Below are 20,499 nucleotides of genomic sequence, written 5' to 3'. Positions count from 1 at the left end.
ATTGATGTGGTTGGTGTGACTGAGACATGGCTGGACTCCTCACATGACTGGGCTGTCAATATTCAGGGATTTGCGTTGTTCAGAAGGGACCGGGTGGGCAGAAGGGGAGGAGGAGTATGTCTGTATGTCAGAAATGATATTAAAGTGAGTGTAAAAGATGCCATAGTGGGAGATGACTGTGATGATGTGGAAGCATTATGGGTAGAACTACAGAAGGAGGTAAAGAGTGAAAAAATTATTCTTGGTGTAATCTATAGACCCCCCAACATTACTGAGGAGGTAGATGGCCAGTTGAATAGACAAATAGAGCGGGCTGCCCGGGAGGGAACAGTAGTGATAATGGGGGACCTCAACTACCCAGATATAGATTGGGGTCACGGTTCAGCTAAAACCACAAAGGGGAGGGAATTTCTTAACCTCCTGCAGGATAATTTTCTGGGCCAGTTTGTGGAGGAGCCAACTAGAAGTGATGCCTTGTTGGATCTGGTTATTTCTAACAACGCTGAGCTGGTTGGGGATGTCACTGTCCATGAACACCTGGGTAATAGTGACCACAATATAGTGACTTTTAGCTTAAAGTGTAGAAAAGAAAAGCATGTTGGGAGGGCAAAAACTCTTAATTTTAAAAGGGCCAATTTTCCTGGGTTAAGGGCAGAACTTCAGGGCATAGACTGGGAGCGGCTGCTGTCACATACGGATACAGCTAATAAATGGGAAATCTTCAAATCCACATTAAATAACTGTACTGCCAAATATATTCCTATGGGTAACAAATATAAACGGTTAAAATCCAATCCCACATGGCTTACAACCGAGGTTAGAAGGGCTATAAATGAGAAAAAAGGGGCATTCAAAAAATATAAATCAGAGGGGTCAGCTGTAGCATTTAAACATTACAAAGAAGTCAACAAAACCTGTAAAAATGTAATAAAAGCAGCAAAAATTCACAATGAAAGGCAGGTAGCTATAGAAAGCAAAAGAAACCCCAAAAAATTCTTCAAATATATTAATGCAAAAAAACCAAGGTCAGAGCATGTAGGACCCCTAAATAATGGCGACGGGGAATTAATAACTGGGGATCAGGAGAAAGCTGAGTTACTTAATGGGTTCTTCAGTTCTGTATATACAAAAGAGGATGGAGCTGTTGTGGGTGGGGCCAGTACTGAGGTGGGTGGGGCCAGTGCTGCTAACACATGTAATGTACTGAACTGGTTTACTATAGATATGGTCCAAGATAAATTAAACAAACTCAATGTAACCAAAGCTCCAGGGCCTGATGGATTGCACCCCAGAGTTCTTAGGGAACTCAGTTCTGTAATTTTTCTACCCTTGTATGAAATATTCCGTGATTCTTTGCTTACTGGTATTGTGCCGAGGGACTGGCGTAAGGCAAATGTAGTGCCGATCTTCAAAAAGGGCTCTCGAACTTCCCCAGGTAACTATAGACCTGTAAGCTTAACGTCCATTGTGGGGAAACTATTTGAGGGGCTTATAAGGGACTACATCCAGGAATATGTAGTGGCTAATAGTATTATAAGTGATAACCAGCATGGTTTTACTAAGGACAGAAGCTGTCAAACCAACCTAATATGTTTCTATGAAGAGGTAAGTAGAAGCCTGGATGGCGGCGCGGCTGTGGATATAGTGTACCTGGATTTTGCAAAAGCGTTTGACACAGTTCCTCATGGACGTCTGATGGGTAAGTTAAAGTCTATTGGTTTGGAAAATTTAATGTGTAACTGGATTGAAAACTGGCTTAATAATCGTACCCAGAGAGTGGTGGTCATTGATTCCTACTCCGAATGGTCCCCGGTAATAAGTGGTGTACCCCAAGGGTCAGTACTGGGCCCTCTTCTGTTTAACTTGTTTATTAATGATATTGAGAATGGAATTAACAGCAATGTTTCTATCTTTGCAGATGACACCAAGCTTTGTAGTACAGTACAGTCTATGGAGGATGTGCAGATGTTACAGGATGACTTAGACACACTGAGTGTTTGGGCGTCCACTTGGCAAATGAGGTTCAATGTGGATAAATGTAAAGTTATGCACCTGGGTACTAATAACCCGCATGCATCATATGTCCTGGGGGGAGTTACTCTGGGAGAGTCGCTGATGGAGAAGGATCTGGGTGTACTTGTAGATAATAGACTACAGAACAGTACACAATGTCAGTCAGCTGCTTCTAAGGCCAGCAGGATATTGTCATGCATTAAAACAGGCATGGACTCACGGGACAGGGATATAATATTACCGCTTTATAAAGCTTTGGTGCGGCCCCATCTGGAGTATGCCGTCCAGTTTTGGAACCCGATTCATAAAAAGGATGTTCTAGAGCTGGAGAGGGTACAAAGGCGGGCAACTAAACTAATAAGGGGAATGGAGCATCTTAGTTATGAGGAGAGATTAAAAGAATTACATTTGTTTAGTCTGGAGAAGAGACGTTTAAGGGGAGATATGATTAACTTATTTAAATATATAAATGGCCCCTACAAGAGATATGGGGAAAAGATGTTCCAGGTAAAACCCCCTCAAAGGACAAGGGGGCACTGCCTCCGCCTGGAAAAAAAAAGGTTCAATCTCCGGAGGCGACAAGCCTTCTTTACCATGAGAACTGTGAATCTGTGGAACAGTCTACCACAGGATCTGGTCACAACAAAAACAGTAGAGGGCTTCAAAACAGGGCTAGACAAGTTCTTAGAGCAAAATAATATAAATGCATATGTATAGAACCTATCACCCCTCCCCCTTCCCTGTATCCATCCCCTCCTTGGTTGAACTTGATGGACATGTGTCTTTTCAACCGTATTAACTATGTAATTCTGTATATTCTATTTTTAAAGATGGCCCCCATATCCTGGACAACGCCTAGGTGTGTAGTGTTATACTTGGCTATGTTATTATATACCTATAGGCCAAGGTTAAAAGGGTTGAGAGAAAGTAATTAAGCAGATGAGTCAAAACACCGCACACATTTGTTTTCAATTTGTTTTATTGACTAAAGATGTTTATTGAAATGTTTATTGTGTTTTTATTACTATTGTTTGAAATTTTAAATCTGAAAGATGAAAATGTAATTGAAGCCCAAATATTAATGAAAGTTATCATTGTAGATAATCCCAGATTTTACAAAGATTGATGACACAAGGATATACGGTGAACTCTATGCAGTATGACGTACCACTAAAAGTAACCACCCTGTCCGAGGTGTGAGGACAATCACAGACATTTAAGATGGTTGCAGGTAAGTTTACAGATGTCTATGTGAACTCCAGGTACACTTTTTGATCACCCACCATAATGGATCAATTGGCGAGTTTGAGATTTGTTGGATCCCTGGGCAAATCAATGTTTAACACTGTTCAAAGAAGAAGAGCTGCCATAGAGAGCGGCTGACGCAGCGTTTACGCAGACAAACCCTGAGGCCAAAAAGGGTGACGGATGATGGACGAAGCTGCCGATGCTGGGGTTTTCGGTCTCTTCCTGAGGTAACCGTACATAGTGTACAGGTGGATGGGGAGATGTGGATCTGTTTGTTTTTAAGTCTTTTCCAGAGAAGCTGTGAGACCAGCGGATGGAGAGGAGGTACAGGGTAAAGATGGCATCCAATAAGTAACTGTGCCGGCAGCCTTGTATCTCACTGTAAGTTATCTGACAAAACTAACAGAAGGAAGCCATGTGTAATGTGGTGTATAGTATCCTCACATTGGGCGGCCCAGGGGTCAACAAATATAGCCCAAAGGGTTGTGTACGGCTGTATTATCTACACCTGTCATAACCTACTGTAGGTAACCCAATAAAGGTGCCTGTCTGCATAGTCTGTGACCATCATGCCTGTCTCAGGGACTGTAAGTGGACTTCATCCACCTGCAACAGGTGGTCCATATAGATATGTCCTTGTCTGTATTGATGTCGTTCTTACAGGTTAGCTGAATGTCAACCACAGCTATGTGAGAGAACAAAGCCAAGAGGCAATGTCTGAGGTGAGACTAGTGGCCTCATAGCAGGAAAAGAGGCGAGTCTGAGCGGCTTTATCAGTCAAAAGACAGGTTTAAGGATCCATAGCAATGCCGCTAACTGTGACAAAAAGGATCATGTGATATATGATTTCCATGAAAAGGCTTTGAAACCTTAGATGATGTATAGTTTACACCTTGTTTTTATATCTATGGTGGTTATTTTATGTATAATATGTGATGATCTCAGTGACACGAGAGACAATTTAGTAAGATCCAAGTACACTAGTATTAATTGAACTGTATGTTATGTAATGTATGTTATTAGTATAATATAGTATATGATTATTTACAAAAAGAGATGTGACCAGTCATTAGACCTGTGTGATCTGATCATAACGATGTTTTCTAGGTACAAAATGAGGTAAAAAGACTTGAAAAAGAGATGAAGTGGAAATTCAGAGAATCCCGTAAGATTGTGAAGTTTTATTGACTGGTTATTATAATCTTATGAATCTAATGGTTACATAGTAGGTCACATTGTAGAGATTGTATTGCACTTATCTGTTGTGATGTCTATGGTTTATGTGTCAATGAACTTTTTGCTTCCGCCATTAGATAAGATTTGCTCACATCTTAACTTTTACTTTTCAGAAACTTTTTAAAGTTAGTTACTGTGACTTTCCAATACCCTCATGAATGTCAAAGTGGTAGAGTCCTTGTGATATCTGAGAGTGAAGATTTGTTATAGCCAGTAGAGAGCTTATTTTCTGATCACTCGAGTGACAGAGGAATAGGTTAGGTTCCAGATGTACAATGTCCTACGGTGAACAGACCTAGAGGAGATTTGCTCCACCTGTAGTCAGGATTAGGGACAGGAGTGATGGGACAATAAGGTTTGGTTATGTTGGTATCTGTCAGCTGGACGGATATGCTGCCACTATGTAGATACAACTGGAATCTCTGAGCAATAATGACAGAAGGTAAAGTGGAGCAGATGAGAAGAAGAATGGTGTAAAGCACCGGCGGCATCTGATGAGGATTACTGATTATTCTTTTCATAATTAAACTTTGTAATTTTACATCTCATTGAAAGATGGTTTTCAGGAATCATACAGATATTAGTTTGGATATTGATAATAGCTTTGATTTTGCTGTAACTAAGCTGTATATTGATGTGTACTGTACAGACTTACCCATTGTTTTCTTTTAGTAGGTAGAAACATAGAAGATTGTTGGCAGAAAAAGACCACCCTAGTCTGCCCTATTAGTATTTCCTTTCAGTTACTGCAGATCTACCTACCACATCTGCTGATAGTTTGTTCAAGCATCTACTACATTCAATAAAATATTTCCTTGTGTTGTTTTTTGGCCTTTCCCCCCAACTAACCTCAGACTGTGCCCCCTTGTTCTTGTATTCAGTTTCTTATTACGACCACCCTCTTCCTCTTGCTGATATGATATAAGATGGAGGATTCCTCCTCACCAAGCGCATTATTTTACATTTGGAAACACTGAACTACAAAGTCCCTGGTAGATTTGACCCATAGGTTTATAATGATACCTTAGGGGTATAAAGGGGGTACCTGATGATTTTAAGGCCGGGACCAGGGAAAAGCTGGATTTAAATCACCGATCCCTATAATAATGGTAACAAGAATGTAGATTGGATAAACTACACCCGAGAGGCTAATACGAAGTTGATAATAGCGCCAATAGGGATAGCTGGTGGGGAGACACTTCTCATTTCTGAATCCGATAAACTTACTTATGAGTATAGAAGGGCGGCTTATATGTGTACTTCAAGCTCTTTTTCCATTCACCTTATGTCTATTGATATTATATGTAATCGTGAGACTAAAATGTGTTTCATTTTACGTGCATGCAAGAAAACTGTGCCGAAACCGTGGATATCATACACTATGGAGGTCCAGGACAAGGACTCTCTCAACAGTATAAAGGATTGATTGAACCCTTGCACCTCCTTCAACCGTTGTGCCTTGCGGAGTCCGGCAAAGAACTATAAAGAATGGACAATGGGGGTGAAGGGGAGGTGGATGTGGGTTCAAATGGGGGAAAATGTGGAGTTGAGAGTCCATTATATATGTTATATTCTTAAAATGTATATTGTTTTGTATTACGCTCTATAGGCAGATGCTGGGAAAGGCCCCTCCCGCTCTGTTACTGTATTGGAATTAGTTGTTTTAGATTTTCTGCTATAATTCAAGGTCTCGGCTTGTGAGTGTTTGCCAATAGATAACAGCTAGGGAGGATGGAGGCTAATCCTTATGTAGAATGTGGGATGTGTGAACATACCTGCGTCCTCCTCCTCCAACATTTTTAAACTTTCTTGTTAAGATATTAACGAAGGGTTGTGCCCTTAATAAACAGAATCAGCTTGACCACTGGCACGGTCTCATGTGTTTGGTTGATACTCGCGGCAGACTGCAGCTGCCATACTACTTTACCAATTTGGAAAGGCCCAGGTATAGCTGAGAGTCTTTTATTTTAAGTCTCACCCTAACACCTATCCTCAGGTCACCTGGCTCTCCCACAGTCAACTGCTGAGTGAGGCTGTCGCAGCCAAATCTATAAAGCTGGTTACTGCAGCTCAGCTCCAGTTCACCATGCGTACTAAAAGGACAATCTTTTTATGTCCAAGAAACCCCTTAAAATATAAGCTCTTCAGGTCTTACCTAGTTTTTCTTTAGTACAGTCAAGGCCAGTGTTACTTTGAGGCTCCCTGAAGCCTGAAAAGACATGTATAGAAGGGCTTAGAAAAAAAATAAAAAATTAAGGAAGAAATCCAGTGGCAATAACTTTACAGAACAGTGGAGCTGATCAGTTCTCATTTTTACCACAGTATTTGTTGAAGCTTGGCTGTTCTTGGAGCAAACTACAATTGTTATATATGGCTGTACAGTCAGGGTACACGTCCAAAATAATAATCTATCCCAGCACTTCAAAATCAAAATAAAGAAAGAATAGTGCCTAAAACGTAACTTTTATTATGTCTGGTTAAGATACACCCATTTCTAGTGTGCCCATCACCAAAGCTACTAATATTTACAACAATGTTGGATCATCGCACATCCGGAATGCGTAAGAGCCAACAAAGGTGGTTAAAAAAGGTTAATATAAATAGGTACTGAGGCAATGCAGCCCCACGTCAGTATCCAAAAACGTTGTGCTCTACCAACGCGTTTCTGCCACTGGTTATTGTGGCGTCATCAGGGGAGTGGAATCAGCAAACACACCACTACGGTGGATACATATCTCAATACAGTACTACCCAGATCACAATTGTTTTGCACATTTACATGTGTATGTGTGCTTATTATAACCGGGTTAACTGCAATGCATGATAGGGCTAAACAGTGTGTAGTGCAGATCTTGCCGCCATGCGGCTACTTACTGGCCCTTGTTAATGCCAAGCGTAGGGGAGATGCATAGGAGACATGTATACTCCCACGATCTGTATTCCAATTGTTCTGAATCGCTGCATTGGCAGCGCTAGCAGCGTGGATTATTCCCCCCGCAAGGACTCCGGATACAGAAATCAGGTCTGCGTCTGCAGTGGCAGAGTTTTGCCACTACAATCCCCGTCCCTGCTAGACAAACCACTACCACTAGTATAAATAACCTTAAAGTGTCACTGTTGTTTAAAAAATTTTTTCGCAGAAATCCATAGTACAGGCGATTTTAAGAAACTAATTGGATTTATTAGCCGAAAAATGCATTTTTAACATGAAAAAGCAGTTTGAAGCTCTCCCCCATCTTCATTGGTCTCTATGGAGAGGGAAGGGTTGGAGGGAGACAACAAAGAGTTAATTTACAGCTTCATCACTGGGCTCTCTCCTCTGAGGTCAGCACTGACCTCTCTGACCTCTGAATAGCAGCTTTAACACAACTCCCACTGTGTAATCCAGGGGTGGGGAACCTTTTCCATGTCGAGGGCCGGTCGGGCCTTAATAAAATCATTCGAGGGCCGCACTCAATGTTATACCGTGCGCAGCAGTTAGTAGCGGGGGTTTGCAGCACCCGAACAAGGCAAAGTATTGTTCCCCTAATGCCCCTGCTATTGTAGTTAACCCTCTGTGATGCCCCTTGTACCTGATTTGAATCCTTAGTGATGCCCCTGGTAGCCTAGTTAACCCCCCAGCCATGTCCCTGGTGGCCTAGTTAACCCCCCCAGTCATGTCCCTGGTAGCCTAGTTAACTCCTCAGTCATGTCCCTGGTGGCCTAGTTAACTCCTCAGACATGTCCCTGGTGGCCTAGTTAACTCCTCAGTCATGTCCCTGGTGGCCTAGTTAACTCCTCAGTCATGTCCCTGGTGGCCTAGTTAACTCCTCAGTCATGTCCCTGGTGGCCTAGTTAACTCCTCAGTCATGTCCCTGGTGGCCTAGTTAACTCCTCAGTCATGTCCCTGGTAGCCTAGTTAACTCCTCAGTCATGTCCCTGGTGGCCTAGTTAACTCCTCAGTCATGTCCCTGGTAGCCTAGTTAACTCCTCAGTCATGTCCCTGGTGGCCTAGTTAACTCCTCAGTCATGTCCCTGGTAGCCTAGTTAACTCCTCAGTCATGTCCCTGGTGGCCTAGTTAACTCCTCAGTCATGTCCCTGGTGGCCTAGTTAACTCCTCAGTCATGTCCCTGGTAGCCTAGTTAACTCCTCAGTCATGTCCCTGGTGGCCTAGTTAACTCCTCAGTCATGTCCCTGGTGGCCTAGTTAACTCCTCAGTCATGTCCCTGGTAGCCTAGTTAACTCCTCAGTCATGTCCCTGGTGGCCTAGTTAACCCCCATCAGTCATGTCCCTGGTAGCCTAGTTAACCCCCCAGTCATGTCCCTGGTGGCCTAGTTAACCCCCCCAGTCATGTCCCTGGTGGCCTAGTTAACCCCCCCAGTCATGTCCCTGGTAGCCTAGTTAACCTCCCAGTCATGTCCCTGGTAGCCTAGTTAACCCCCCAGTCATGTCCCTGGTGGCCTAGTTAACCCCCCAGTCATGTCCCTTGTGGCCTAGTTAACCCCCCAGTCATGTCCCTGGTGGCCTAGTTAACCCCCAGTGTCTGCCCCAAATGAAAAAAATAAACATCCCACTCACCTTTCCTCCGCTCCCACGCTGTCCAGGTACTCTTCTCCCTCCTCTCTTCTGTGCCGGTCTTCTCCTGCAGGCGGCGCGCGATGAAATGATGTCATCGCGCGCGGCCCACAGGAGTCAGAAGACGTGCGCCGCGCTGGTGAGGCAGGAGCCGGCATACAACACATCTTCCTGTGTCTGTGCCAGCTCCTGCCTCACCAGCGCGGCGCACGTCACAGGAGGGCAGGAGTCAGAAGATGTGCACCGCTCTGAGGGGAAGGAGCCGGCACTCACAGCATCCTCCTGGCAGCTGTCACAGACACAGGAGGATGCAGTGTGTGTCGGCTCCTTCTCCTCCAGAGTGGCGCATGTCACAGGGGAGCCGCGGGCCACATCCGGAGGTGTCAGTGGCCGGATGCGGCCCGCGGGCCGGAGGTTCCCCACCCCTGGTGTAATCCTTTGTTCTCAGCTCTCTGCTGCCGACTAATCTCCCTTCTCCCCCCTCCATAGAACAGACAGGGTCTGACTGATGTCAACCAGTCTAGATTTCTTGATAATGAGCAGTGAATGAGAGAGAGGAGGGAGGGGAAGACCTGGGGAAAGTCTTTTTGAATGGAGATAATGGCATATTTGCCTTATAAACCCAATTAACGTTTTTTTTAAATCGCCTGTACTACTGATTTCTGCAAATAAAATGAAATGACAGTGACACTTCAAAATTCACTTAAAAGCTTGGGATAATGTTTACTTCCACAATATACTGTAAAGCAAGACACATAAAAAAAAAAATAAATAAATAAACCTTCTTCCCATTAAGAAAAATACCACTGACTTACAAGATTGGTCTTCTTCGATAATTTCTTCTATGATGACATCAGGAGTGCTCATGGACTGTAGATTTAATTCTTGAGAGTTATAGAGATACTTTTCAGAAGACAGCTGACTGGTCGTCTCCATATTGTGCTCATCTATTTCCATATATCCCAAATCAGATTCATACTGCTTGGCTTCTAAATCTTCAGCACAATCTTCTGGCTGCACTTCGGAGTTTTTGCGTTCTGACTTGACATCTAAACTTTGTGATTCGTTGAAAGCCACATTACCACTGGATGCGGACTGGCAACTATAAGTAAAAAGGCAGCATGTCAAACATAGGACACTGTTGACTGAGCTTTTTACTGTTTGTGGAAATTGCATGATTTCAAGCAGATTACAGTACCAAAGTAAATGTGATCTTTATAAATCTCATCCACAAAATTCAAAAAAACTTTCCTAACTGGAACTGACCTGCACTGCACATTGGATAATCTGTAGAATGCTAATTCATGCTGCAGATTTCCCCAATGAAAACAATGGTGCAGGCAAAATCTGAACCAAATCGACGGTATTTGCACAGCAAATGAGTCCAGTGTGCACTTACCCTTTACTGTACACTTATAAGAGTCACAAGCCTGAGTGATACTGGAGCAATGAAATGTACTAACAATAACAGAATACATAAACTGTACTTACTTGGGACTGCTAGCACTGGAAATGGTTCCCAGATTGTCAAAGACTTTCTGCACCATATTATAGTCTATAGTAAATCTGTGAAGTGTAAAGAGAAGATGGAAAACTAATTGACTATGTTTAAGGGTACCATCTGCTCTCCCTTTCTTTAATCAAGTCTATACTGTCCCCATGGCTTCTCCTAGCCAAATTATGTGAATGACTAGAGGTTACATAAAAGAAAAAAAATCTACCTTATATCAGCAGAACCTTTCAGAGAATCCAGTATGCCTTCATTTTTAAAACTCTTTTTCAAGTCTGCAACAAGCTGTAGCAAAATAAAAAGTAATGAGAGCGCAAGGCTAAACACAGAGAGTAAACTAAATTGGTACAAAACTATATTATGTATTAGAATAAAGGAGCAGTCAGCAAAAATCTGAATGCAGTTCTCTCCTACATTTCCCTACCATTCCCTGCAGTACTCTCCTACAATTCCTCTGCAGTGTTCTCCTACATTTCCTCTGCATTCCCTGCAGTTTTCTCCTACATTTCCCACCATTCCCTGCAGTGCTCTCCTACATTTCCTCACCATTCCCTGCAGTTTTCTCCTACATTTCCCTACCATTCCCTGCAGTGCTCTCCTACATTTCCCCACCATTCCCTGCTGTTCTCTCCTACATTTCCCACCATTCCCTGCACTGCTCTCCTAGTTTCCACCATTCCCTGCACTGCTCTCCTACATTTCCTCACCATTCCCTGCACTGCTCTCCTACATTTCCCCACCATTCCCTGCAGTTCTCTCCTACATTTCCTCACCATTCCCTGCAGTGCTCTCCTACATTTCCCCACCATTCCCTGCAGTTCTCTCCTACAGTTTCCTCACCATTCCCTGCAGTTCTCTCCTACATTTCCTCACCATTCCCTGCAGTGCTCTCCTACATTTCCTCACCATTCCCTGCAGTGCTCTCCTAGTTTCCTCACCATTCCCTGCAGTTTTCTCCTACATTTCCCTACCATTCCCTGCAGTTCTCTCCTACATTTCCCCACCATTCCCTGCAGTTCTCTCCTACATTTCCCACCATTCCCTGCAGTGCTCTCCTACATTTCCCCACCATTCCCTGCTGTTCTCTCCTACATTTCCCACCATTCCCTGCACTGCTCTCCTACAGTTCCCACCATTCCCTGCAGTGCTCTCCTAGTTTCCACCATTCCCTGCAGTGCTCTCTTACATTTCCTCACCATTCCCTGCAGTGCTCTCCTACATTTCCCCACCATTCCCTGCAGTTCTCTCCTACATTTCCTCACCATTCCCTGCAGTGCTCTCCTACATTTCCTCACCATTCCCTGCAGTGCTCTCCTACATTTCCCCACCATTCCCTGCAGTTCTCTCCTACAGTTTCCTCACCATTCCCTGCAGTTCTCTCCTACATTTCCTCACCATTCCCTGCAGTTCTCTCCTACATTTCCTCACCATTCCCTGCAGTGCTCTCCTAGTTTCCCCACCATTCCCTGCAGTTCTCTCCTACATTTCCTCACCATTCCCTGCAGTGCTCTCCTACATTTCCTCTGCACTCCCTGCAGTGCTCTCCTACATTTCCCCACCATTCCCTGCAGTTCTCTCCTACATTTCCCACCATTCCCTGCAGTGCTCTCCTACATTTCCTCACCATTCCCTGCAGTGTTCTCCTACATTTCCCACCATTCCCTGCAGTGCTCTCCTACATTTCCCTACCATTCCCTGCAGTGCTCTCCTACAGTTTCCTCACCATTCCCTGCACTGCTCTCCTACAGTTCCCACCATTCCCTGCAGTTCTCTCCTACATTTCCCACCATTCCCTGCACTGCTCTCCTACAGTTCCCACCATTCCCTGCACTGCTCTCCTACAGTTCCCACCATTCCCTGCAGTGCTCTCCTACATTTCCTCTGCACTCCCTGCAGTGCTCTCCTACAGTTCTCACCATTCCCTGCAGTGCTCTCCAATATTTCCCACCATTCCCTGCACTGCTCTCCTACAGTTCCCACCATTCCCTGCAGTGCTCTCCTACAGTTCCCACCATTCCCTGCACTGCTCTCCTACAGTTCCCACAATTCCCTGCACTGCTCTCCTACAGTTCCCACCATTCCCTGCAGTGCTCTCCTACAGTTCCCACCATTCCCTGCAGTGCTCTCCTACATTTCCCACCATTCCCTGCAGTGCTCTCCTACAGTTCCCACCATTCCCTGCAGTGCTCTCCTACATTTCCCACCATTCCCTGCAGTGCTCTCCTACAGTTCCCACCATTCCCTGCAGTGCTCTCCTACAGTTCCCACCATTCCCTGCAGTGCTCTCCTACATTTCCCACCATTCCCTGCAGTGCTCTCCTACAGTTCCCACCATTCCCTGCAGTGCTCTCCTACATTTCCCACCATTCCCTGCACTGCTCTCCTACAGTTCCCACCATTCCCTGCACTGCTCTCCTACAGTTCCCACCATTCCCTGCACTGCTCTCCAACATTTCCCACCATTCCCTGCACTGCTCTCCTACAGTTCCCACCATTCCCTGCACTGCTCTCCAACATTTCCCACCATTCCCTGCACTGCTCTCCTACAGTTCCCACCATTCCCTGCACTGCTCTCCAACATTTCCCACCATTCCCTGCAGTGCTCTCCTACATTTCCCCACCATTCCCTGCAGTGCTCTCCAACATTTCCCACCATTCCCTGCACTGCTCTCCTACAGTTCCCACCATTCCCTGCACTGCTCTCCTACAGTTCCCACAACGCTCTTCTACATTTCCTACATTACGGCACAGAGGAAATAAGATGACCTGTGCCAAAATCAGCATCTCTGTCTCTACAGGTACATTTCAGCAGGTTCGTATGTACCTTCAGGGTAGCCTCACACGTAATGGATCCACAGAGGATTTTACGCTGCACATTTGCAGCAAAATCCCCTGCGGATCCTTTGTCATTCATTTTGAATGAGAAGACATATTTGCAAGAATGTAAGTCCTGGCTCCATTAATCCCCTGCCGCCAGGATGATGCATTACCTGCTCCACGATCTGGCCGTATCTGAGGCTCCTGGCTCTGGGAGGTTCCGTGCAGCCAGTCACTGATTGGCTGCTAGGGCCCTCGGGAGCCTCAGATACAGCCGGATCATGGAGCAGGTAATGTATCATCAGCAGAGGGTTAATGGGGCCGGTACTTACATAGTTGCATCGGGATGACAATCCCACTGCGTGTATGTCTTTTCATCCAAAATGAATGACAAGGGGTCCGAAGCGGATTTCTCTGCAAATTCACAGCGTAAATTCTGCTGCCGATCCATTATGTGTGAAGCTACCCTTAAGCTTTATTAACCTATGACTGGAAACCCATTCATCTCCAAGTTTTCTATTCTGTCCCTTCCAAAAATATCATAAAGGGGTATTCTTGTTTGTTAATAAAAAAAAAATGTGTACATGGAAAAAATTCCCTTGGTCTGCCAATATAAGCTGTACATAGAAGGAATCAACTGACAGACATGGAAGTACACCAAAAAACATACTGTATCAGCTCAACCCAACCTGGGTGTAGCTTTTCTATAGCTTCTGTCTAAAGGTATACTTACTTGATTCAGATCACAGTACATTGTCAGTGACGGAGACATTTTTAGTCCTTCGGCAAACGCAACTCGAGTGTCTAAACATTTTTTCTGTTCCTCTATGATATGAATAGCGTTCTGCAGCTCTACAGCATACACCTCGCTTATGAATTTTAAATCAGTAAGTACATCAGCTTTCCTGAAATGCAGAACATACAAAATATGGAAACATACATCACGTTTACTTCTGCTCTGGACGGCTCCTGACATGGACAGATTTGTTTTCTTGATACAGGAAAGAGTACTGGAATACTATACACAGAGCATCGCATCTAATCATTCAAATTGTTTTCTGACAACGAAACCCAATCTAGTCTGAGGGTGCCTTCACACCTACCGACTAGGTCGGCTAGGTCCTGGCAAATCACTGTCAGTACATACACGCGACGGTCTGAACGCGGCGGTCTGCGTGTATGTAAATCTGCCGGCTGCTTAACTCCTTCTGATGCCGCCCCGCATACATACCTCCTCGCTCCGCGGGGTCCCGGCATCCTGCTCTCGTGCCCGGCCAATCAGTGTGTTGCCCTGCCGCAGCCACTGATTGGCCGGGCGGGAGAGCAGGAGGACCCCGTGGAGCGAGGAGGTATGTATACAGAGCGGAGCGGGAGCCGGGCGGCATCAGAAGGGGTTAAGCTGCCGGCATATTTACATACACGCAGCGTTATTAACGCTGCGAGTCGGTAGGTGTGAAGGCACCCTGAATAATGAAGGTATATTGGTAAATTTAACTTCCTTTTGCTTCTGATGTCTGTCCACTCTGTTGTCATCACTCCCTTGCTTTCTGTCTGATGTACATTTGCAAATGGAAGTAAGCTAACCATCTCCCTCCCACTACACCTTCTTGACTATAAACCATCCTACAGATATGTGATGAATTCCCAACTACACTGTACAAAAGGAACTGGAAGTCTATTACAGGATGTACACCAGACTGGAAGTTAAGCAAACAGGGCAATGAGGAAAAAAAGAGCAGAAAGTTTGCACCAGAAGCGAAAGGAGAACATAAAAAAAAAAAATTGCAGAATGGAAGTAACATAACATTACCATCCAAACCAGTATGGCTTTACTGCGGGCAGATTTTGTCAGACTAATCTCATTGATTTCTTTGATTATGGCACAAAAGTGCTGGATAAAGGTGGTGCCGTGGATATCGCCTATCTGGACTTTAATACAGTTCACCATAAAGAGCTGACAAAGAAGTTAGAGAAAATTGGGCTTAATCCCTGGATAGTTCAGTGGATTTGTGGTTGGCTGAAGGATAGATATTAGAGGGTTGTTAGTAATGGTGGATATTCCGAGCAGAGACTGGTTACAAGTGATGGCCACAAGGGACTGTTCTGGGTCCTATTATTTTTAATATGTTTGTAAGTGACATAGGAGAAGGATTGGTAGGTAAGGATAGTGACATAGGAGAAGGTTTGGTAGGTAAGGATAGTGATATAGGAGAAGGTTTGGTAGGTAAGGATAGTGATATAGGAGAAGGTTTGGTAGGTAAGGTTAGTGACATAGGAGAAGGTTTGGTAGGTAAGGATAGTGATATAGGAGAAGGTTTGGTAGGTAAGGATAGTGATATAGGAGAAGGTTTGGTAGGTAAGGATAGTGACATAGGAGAAGGTTTGGTAGGTAAGGATAGTGATATAGGAGAAGGTTTGGTAGGTAAGGATAGTGATATAGGGGAAGGTTTGGTAGGTAAGGTTAGTGACAGGAGAAGGTTTGGTAGGTAAGGATAGTGATATAGGAGAAGGTTTGGTAGGAAAGGATAGTGATATAGGAGAAGGGTTGGTAAGTAAGGTTAGTGACATAGGAGAAGGTTTGGTAGGTAAGGATAGTGACATAGGAGAAGGTTTGGTAAGTAAGGTTAGTGACATAGGAGAAGGTTTGGTAGGTGAGGTTTGTCTGTTTGCTGATGACACAAAAGTGTGCAATAGGGTTGATATCCCTGGAGGTGTCAGTAATATGGAAAATGGTTTAGCTTTGCTAGATAAGTGGTCCAAACATTGGAAATTGAAGTTCAATGTTTTCAAATGTAATTAATGCACTTAGGGAGGAGGAATCCTCTATCTGAGTATCACATCAGCAGTTCTGTGTTGGAAAAGACTTCAGAAGAGAAGGATTTAGGGGGTAGTCATTTCTGACAGCCTTAAAATGAGTCACCAGTGCAACCAGGCGGTGGGGAAAGCAAATCGTATGCTGGGGTGTATAGCTAGAGGTATAACCAGTAGGAAGAGGGAGATTGTGATCCCGCTGTATAGAGCTCTGGTGAGACCACATCTGGAATACTGTGCCCAGTTCTTGAGACCTCACCAAAAAAAGGACATTGATAAAATAGAAAGGGTCCAAAGACGGGCCACAAAAATGGTGGAGGATGTCAGACATGAAACATATCAGGAAAGACTTAAGGATTTGAATCTGTATAGTCTGGAGGAAAGAAGAGAAAGGGGGGACATGATTGAAACCTTTATGTTAAAGGACTAAATAAGGTTCAGGAGGGAAGTGTTTTTAGTAAAAAACTAACAAAAACAAGAGGACACAGTGAGAAGTTATCTGGGGGAAAGATCAGAAGCAACGTGAGAAAATATTATTTTACTGAAAGAGTAGTAGATGCTTGTAACAAACTTCCAGCAGATGTGGTTGGTAAATCTAAATATATAAAGATATTCAATATCCGTCAAATCAACAAAATACCAACCTCTTTCTAAGGGCAAGCGAAAGTTTCCCAAATGTGTCATGAACCGATTGATATATGTGCTTTTCCACCTGCTTATTTCTAGCACGCATTTCTTTTAGAGTCTGAAAGGGAACAAAAGAAAATACAGCTAAGTATTCCCCTGGCTTGTTCCTAACACAGTATATGGCGGCCATCAATGTCCATTGTGGTAGGTCATCTGTGTTTTAAAGGTAATAACCTGCAACACAGGATTATTATTATTATTTTTTTGTTTACTTACTGAAATATGTTCTTTTGTCTAGTCTGTTCCTATTTTCTGATAGTAACTATATTATTATGGGGTTGCCATCTTGCCTGAACTATTTTAGCTGCAAGCCACATGGACCATAGGACATAATAGACAGGACCTGTCCCATTTATATGAATGAGGCTTCTGGGTGTGCTCAGTGGCCTTTACAAAAGTCATTTTACAGGGAAAGGGACACTGAATTTTGAGCAACATCTACTGCGCGTGTGTATTATATATATATAAATAGCAAACAGATAGTCCATGGCACTCACAAGGTTAACGGTGAAAACGTTGGTGATTTATTAAATCTTCATAGCACAGCACATCTTATTGATGTGCTGTGCTATGAAGATTTAATAAATCACCAACGTTTTCACCGTTAACCCTGTGAGTGCCGTGGACTGTTTGCTATTTATACACGATCCTTGGTCAAGATCTAGGACCGCTGGCACCCAACAAGTATTTTGTGCTGTGCTGCTTTGAACTTTTTTGTATATATATATATATATATATATATATATATATATATATATATATATATACATACATACACACACACACACACACACACTCACCGGCCACTTTATTAGGTACACCTATCCAACTGCATGTTACCACTTAATTTCTAATCAGCCAATCACATGGCGGCAACTCAGTGCATTTAGGCATGTAGACATGGTCAAGACAATCTCCTGCAGTTCAAACCAAGCATCAGTATGGGGACGAAAGGTGATTTGAGGGCCTTTGAACGTGGCATGGTTGTTGGTGCCAGAAGGGCTGGTCTGAGTATTTCAGAAACTGCTGATCTACTGGGATTTTCACGCACAACCATCTCTAGGGTTTACAGAGAATGGTCCGAAAAAGAAAAAACATCCAGTGAGCGGCAGTTCTGTGGGCGGAAATGCCTTGTTGATGCCAGAGGTCAGAGGAGAATGGGCAGACTGGTTCGAGCTGATAGAAAGGCAACAGTGACTCAAATAGCCAACCGTTACAACCAAGGTAGGCAGAAGAGCATCTCTGAACGCACAGTACGTCCAACTTTGAGGCAGATGGGCTACAGCAGCAGAAGACCACACCGGGTGACACTCCTTTCAGCTAAGAACAGGAAACTGAGGCTACAATTTGCACAAGCTCATCCAAATTGGACAGTAGAAGATTGGAAAAACGTTGCCTGGTCTGATGAGTCTCGATTTCTGCTGCGACATTCGGATGGTAGGGTCAGAATTTGGCGTCAACAACATGAAAGCATGGATCCATCCTGCCTTGTATCAACGTTTCAGGCTGGTGGTGGTGGTGTCATGGTGTGGGGAATATTTTCTTGGCACTCTTTGGGCCCCTTGGTACCAATTAAGCATGGTTGCAACGCCACAGTCTACCTGAGTATTGTTGCTGACCATGTCCATCCCTTTATGACCACAATGTACCCAACATCTGATGGCTACTTTCAGCAGGATAATGCGCCATGTCATAAAGCTAGAATCATCTCAGACTTGTTTCTTGAACATGACAACGAGTTCACTGTACTGAAATGGCCTCCACAGTCACCAGATCTCAATCCAATAGAGCATCTTTGGGATGTGGTGGAACGGGAGATTCGCATCGGGATGTGCAGCCGACAAATCTGCGGCAACTGTGTGATGCCATCATGTCAATATGGACCAAAATCTCTGAGGAATGCTTCCAGCACCTTGTTGTATCTATGCCACGAAGAATTGAGGCAGTTCTGAAGGCAAAAGGGGGTCCAACCCGTTACTAGCATGGTGTACCTAATAAAGTGGCCGGTGAGTGTATATATTATATATATATATATATATATTGGCAGTGAAATGATGATAGAATGACCGAGCCCTTCTATCATTTCCCTGAAGTCAGTGATTTGATCAAATCACTGACCCCTTTCAGGGAAATGATGGAATGAACCAGTCAGTAGTCGCCCCGACTCTATATAGTTATTAAGTAACACGACAATAGTCATTTGAAACGAAAAATTTTATTTATTGGAAACTCATTAACAAAGGAAACAGAAAGCTGACACAGGTAGCTAAGCTGATAATTTATAACAAATGCAATAAATCATCCAGTTCATTCATCCTTCTTGTGCCTGTCATTGGGGGACACAGCACCTGTGGGTATAGGCTACTGCCACTAGGAGGCGACACTAGACAGAAGAAGAAGTGACTCCGCCTGGCAGGCTATACCCCTCCTACAGACACCAGGCTAACTCAGTTTTAGTCTAGTGTCCGTAGGAGGTAGACACAGGTGCCATGCACCTCTATTATTTTAGTTTTATTTCTTTCTCTTTCTTTCTAGGTTATCAGGGGGACCGTCGGCGTGGGCTGCCACACCAGACGTAGCTTCCCTCTGAGGGTGCACGGAAAGTTTTATTTCCCTGCGCCGGTCACCTGTCCCCCACCGCCCGCTCCCTGCGGCAGGATGCCGGTACCCCACCCAGGTGCGAGGTGACCGAAGGGGTGACCCTGCGCGCACCTGAAGTCGCCGGACAGTTGAGTATCTCCTCTGTCCCACCTGCCCCAAGTCTTCTCTTTGGGGTCTTCCCCGGGTCTTCCCCCCCCCCCTTCCCTCCTGGGGGGATTGTCCTGCCTAGTGTTCTTTTAGGGACCCTCTCCCCCTCCTGGGGTCTCTATCTCTCCTGGGGTGTCGTCCTGCGCAGTGTCCTTAGGGACATTGCTGTCAGAGGTTAAGTCAGGGTGGATTCCCTTCCTCACCCCGCCTCACAGCACAGGGGTCTCCGACTCACTTTCCCCCCCAGTCGTGGTGTCTCTGCCGGGGGTGGCACAAGGGCACTGGCAGCAGCTGCCGGGGCTAGCTGGGCGATCGAGTCTTCTAGCGCTCCGCACCGGCGTCCTGCCGCCGCCGGCCTGCTCCATAAATTTAGGCCCCGGCTTCTGCCGGAGCTAGGCCGCATCAGCGCACAGCTGTGACGTCACGGGGGCGGAGCGCCCGCCTGTTTTCAACCCTTCCCGCCCGCCTGCCCAGTTCCTATTGGTGTAGCCCCCACCTTCTCCTCCCTGTGCACCCTCCCTTCCTCCTCCTCCTCTCCCCTGCAGCCAAGCAGCTTGTGGTCGCCTGCTTTTATCAGACTGTCAGCCCCACAGCTCCCAAGCAGCAGCAGCAGCTTCAGCTCCAGTACAGCAGCTACAACTCCCTGTGCAACAGCAGCTCCAGTACAGCAGCTACAACTCCCTGTGCAACAGCAGCTCCAGCGTGCAGCAGCTAGCATCCAGTGCAGCTTCCAGCACGGCAGCAGTTCCAGGGTCGGGTAGGTTCACCCAGTGGGTGATAGCCTGGGGAGTGGAGGAGGGGGATAACAGCTTTAGCTACTATGTCTGGTCCCCGGGACGACCCCCCTAAGCAGCTCGCTCCCGTGGCTGTGAC

General features: G+C 45.0%; 1 protein-coding gene across 2 annotated transcripts in view; it reads right to left on the bottom strand.

Annotated features, from left to right (window-relative positions):
- Positions 1 to 20,499, bottom strand: part of LOC138792401 (RING finger protein 17-like) — a 101,858-nt gene that overhangs the window by 59,739 nt on the left and 21,620 nt on the right. For both annotated transcript variants that reach the window (XM_069969771.1, XM_069969772.1), the window contains exons 7-12: positions 16,836 to 16,936; positions 14,114 to 14,285; positions 10,775 to 10,848; positions 10,545 to 10,619; positions 9,869 to 10,155; positions 6,653 to 6,706 (exon numbers count right to left, since the gene is read on the bottom strand). In XM_069969771.1, the coding sequence (XP_069825872.1) occupies positions 6,653 to 6,706; positions 9,869 to 10,155; positions 10,545 to 10,619; positions 10,775 to 10,848; positions 14,114 to 14,285; positions 16,836 to 16,936 (763 nt within the window). The remainder of the gene's footprint in view (positions 1 to 6,652; positions 6,707 to 9,868; positions 10,156 to 10,544; positions 10,620 to 10,774; positions 10,849 to 14,113; positions 14,286 to 16,835; positions 16,937 to 20,499) is intronic.

Source organism: Dendropsophus ebraccatus, chromosome 5, assembly GCF_027789765.1.
Source record: "Dendropsophus ebraccatus isolate aDenEbr1 chromosome 5, aDenEbr1.pat, whole genome shotgun sequence".
Lineage (NCBI taxonomy): Eukaryota > Metazoa > Chordata > Amphibia > Anura > Hylidae > Dendropsophus > Dendropsophus ebraccatus.
Note: the sequence above shows the minus strand (reverse complement) of the source record. Positions and strands in the feature narration are given on the sequence as shown.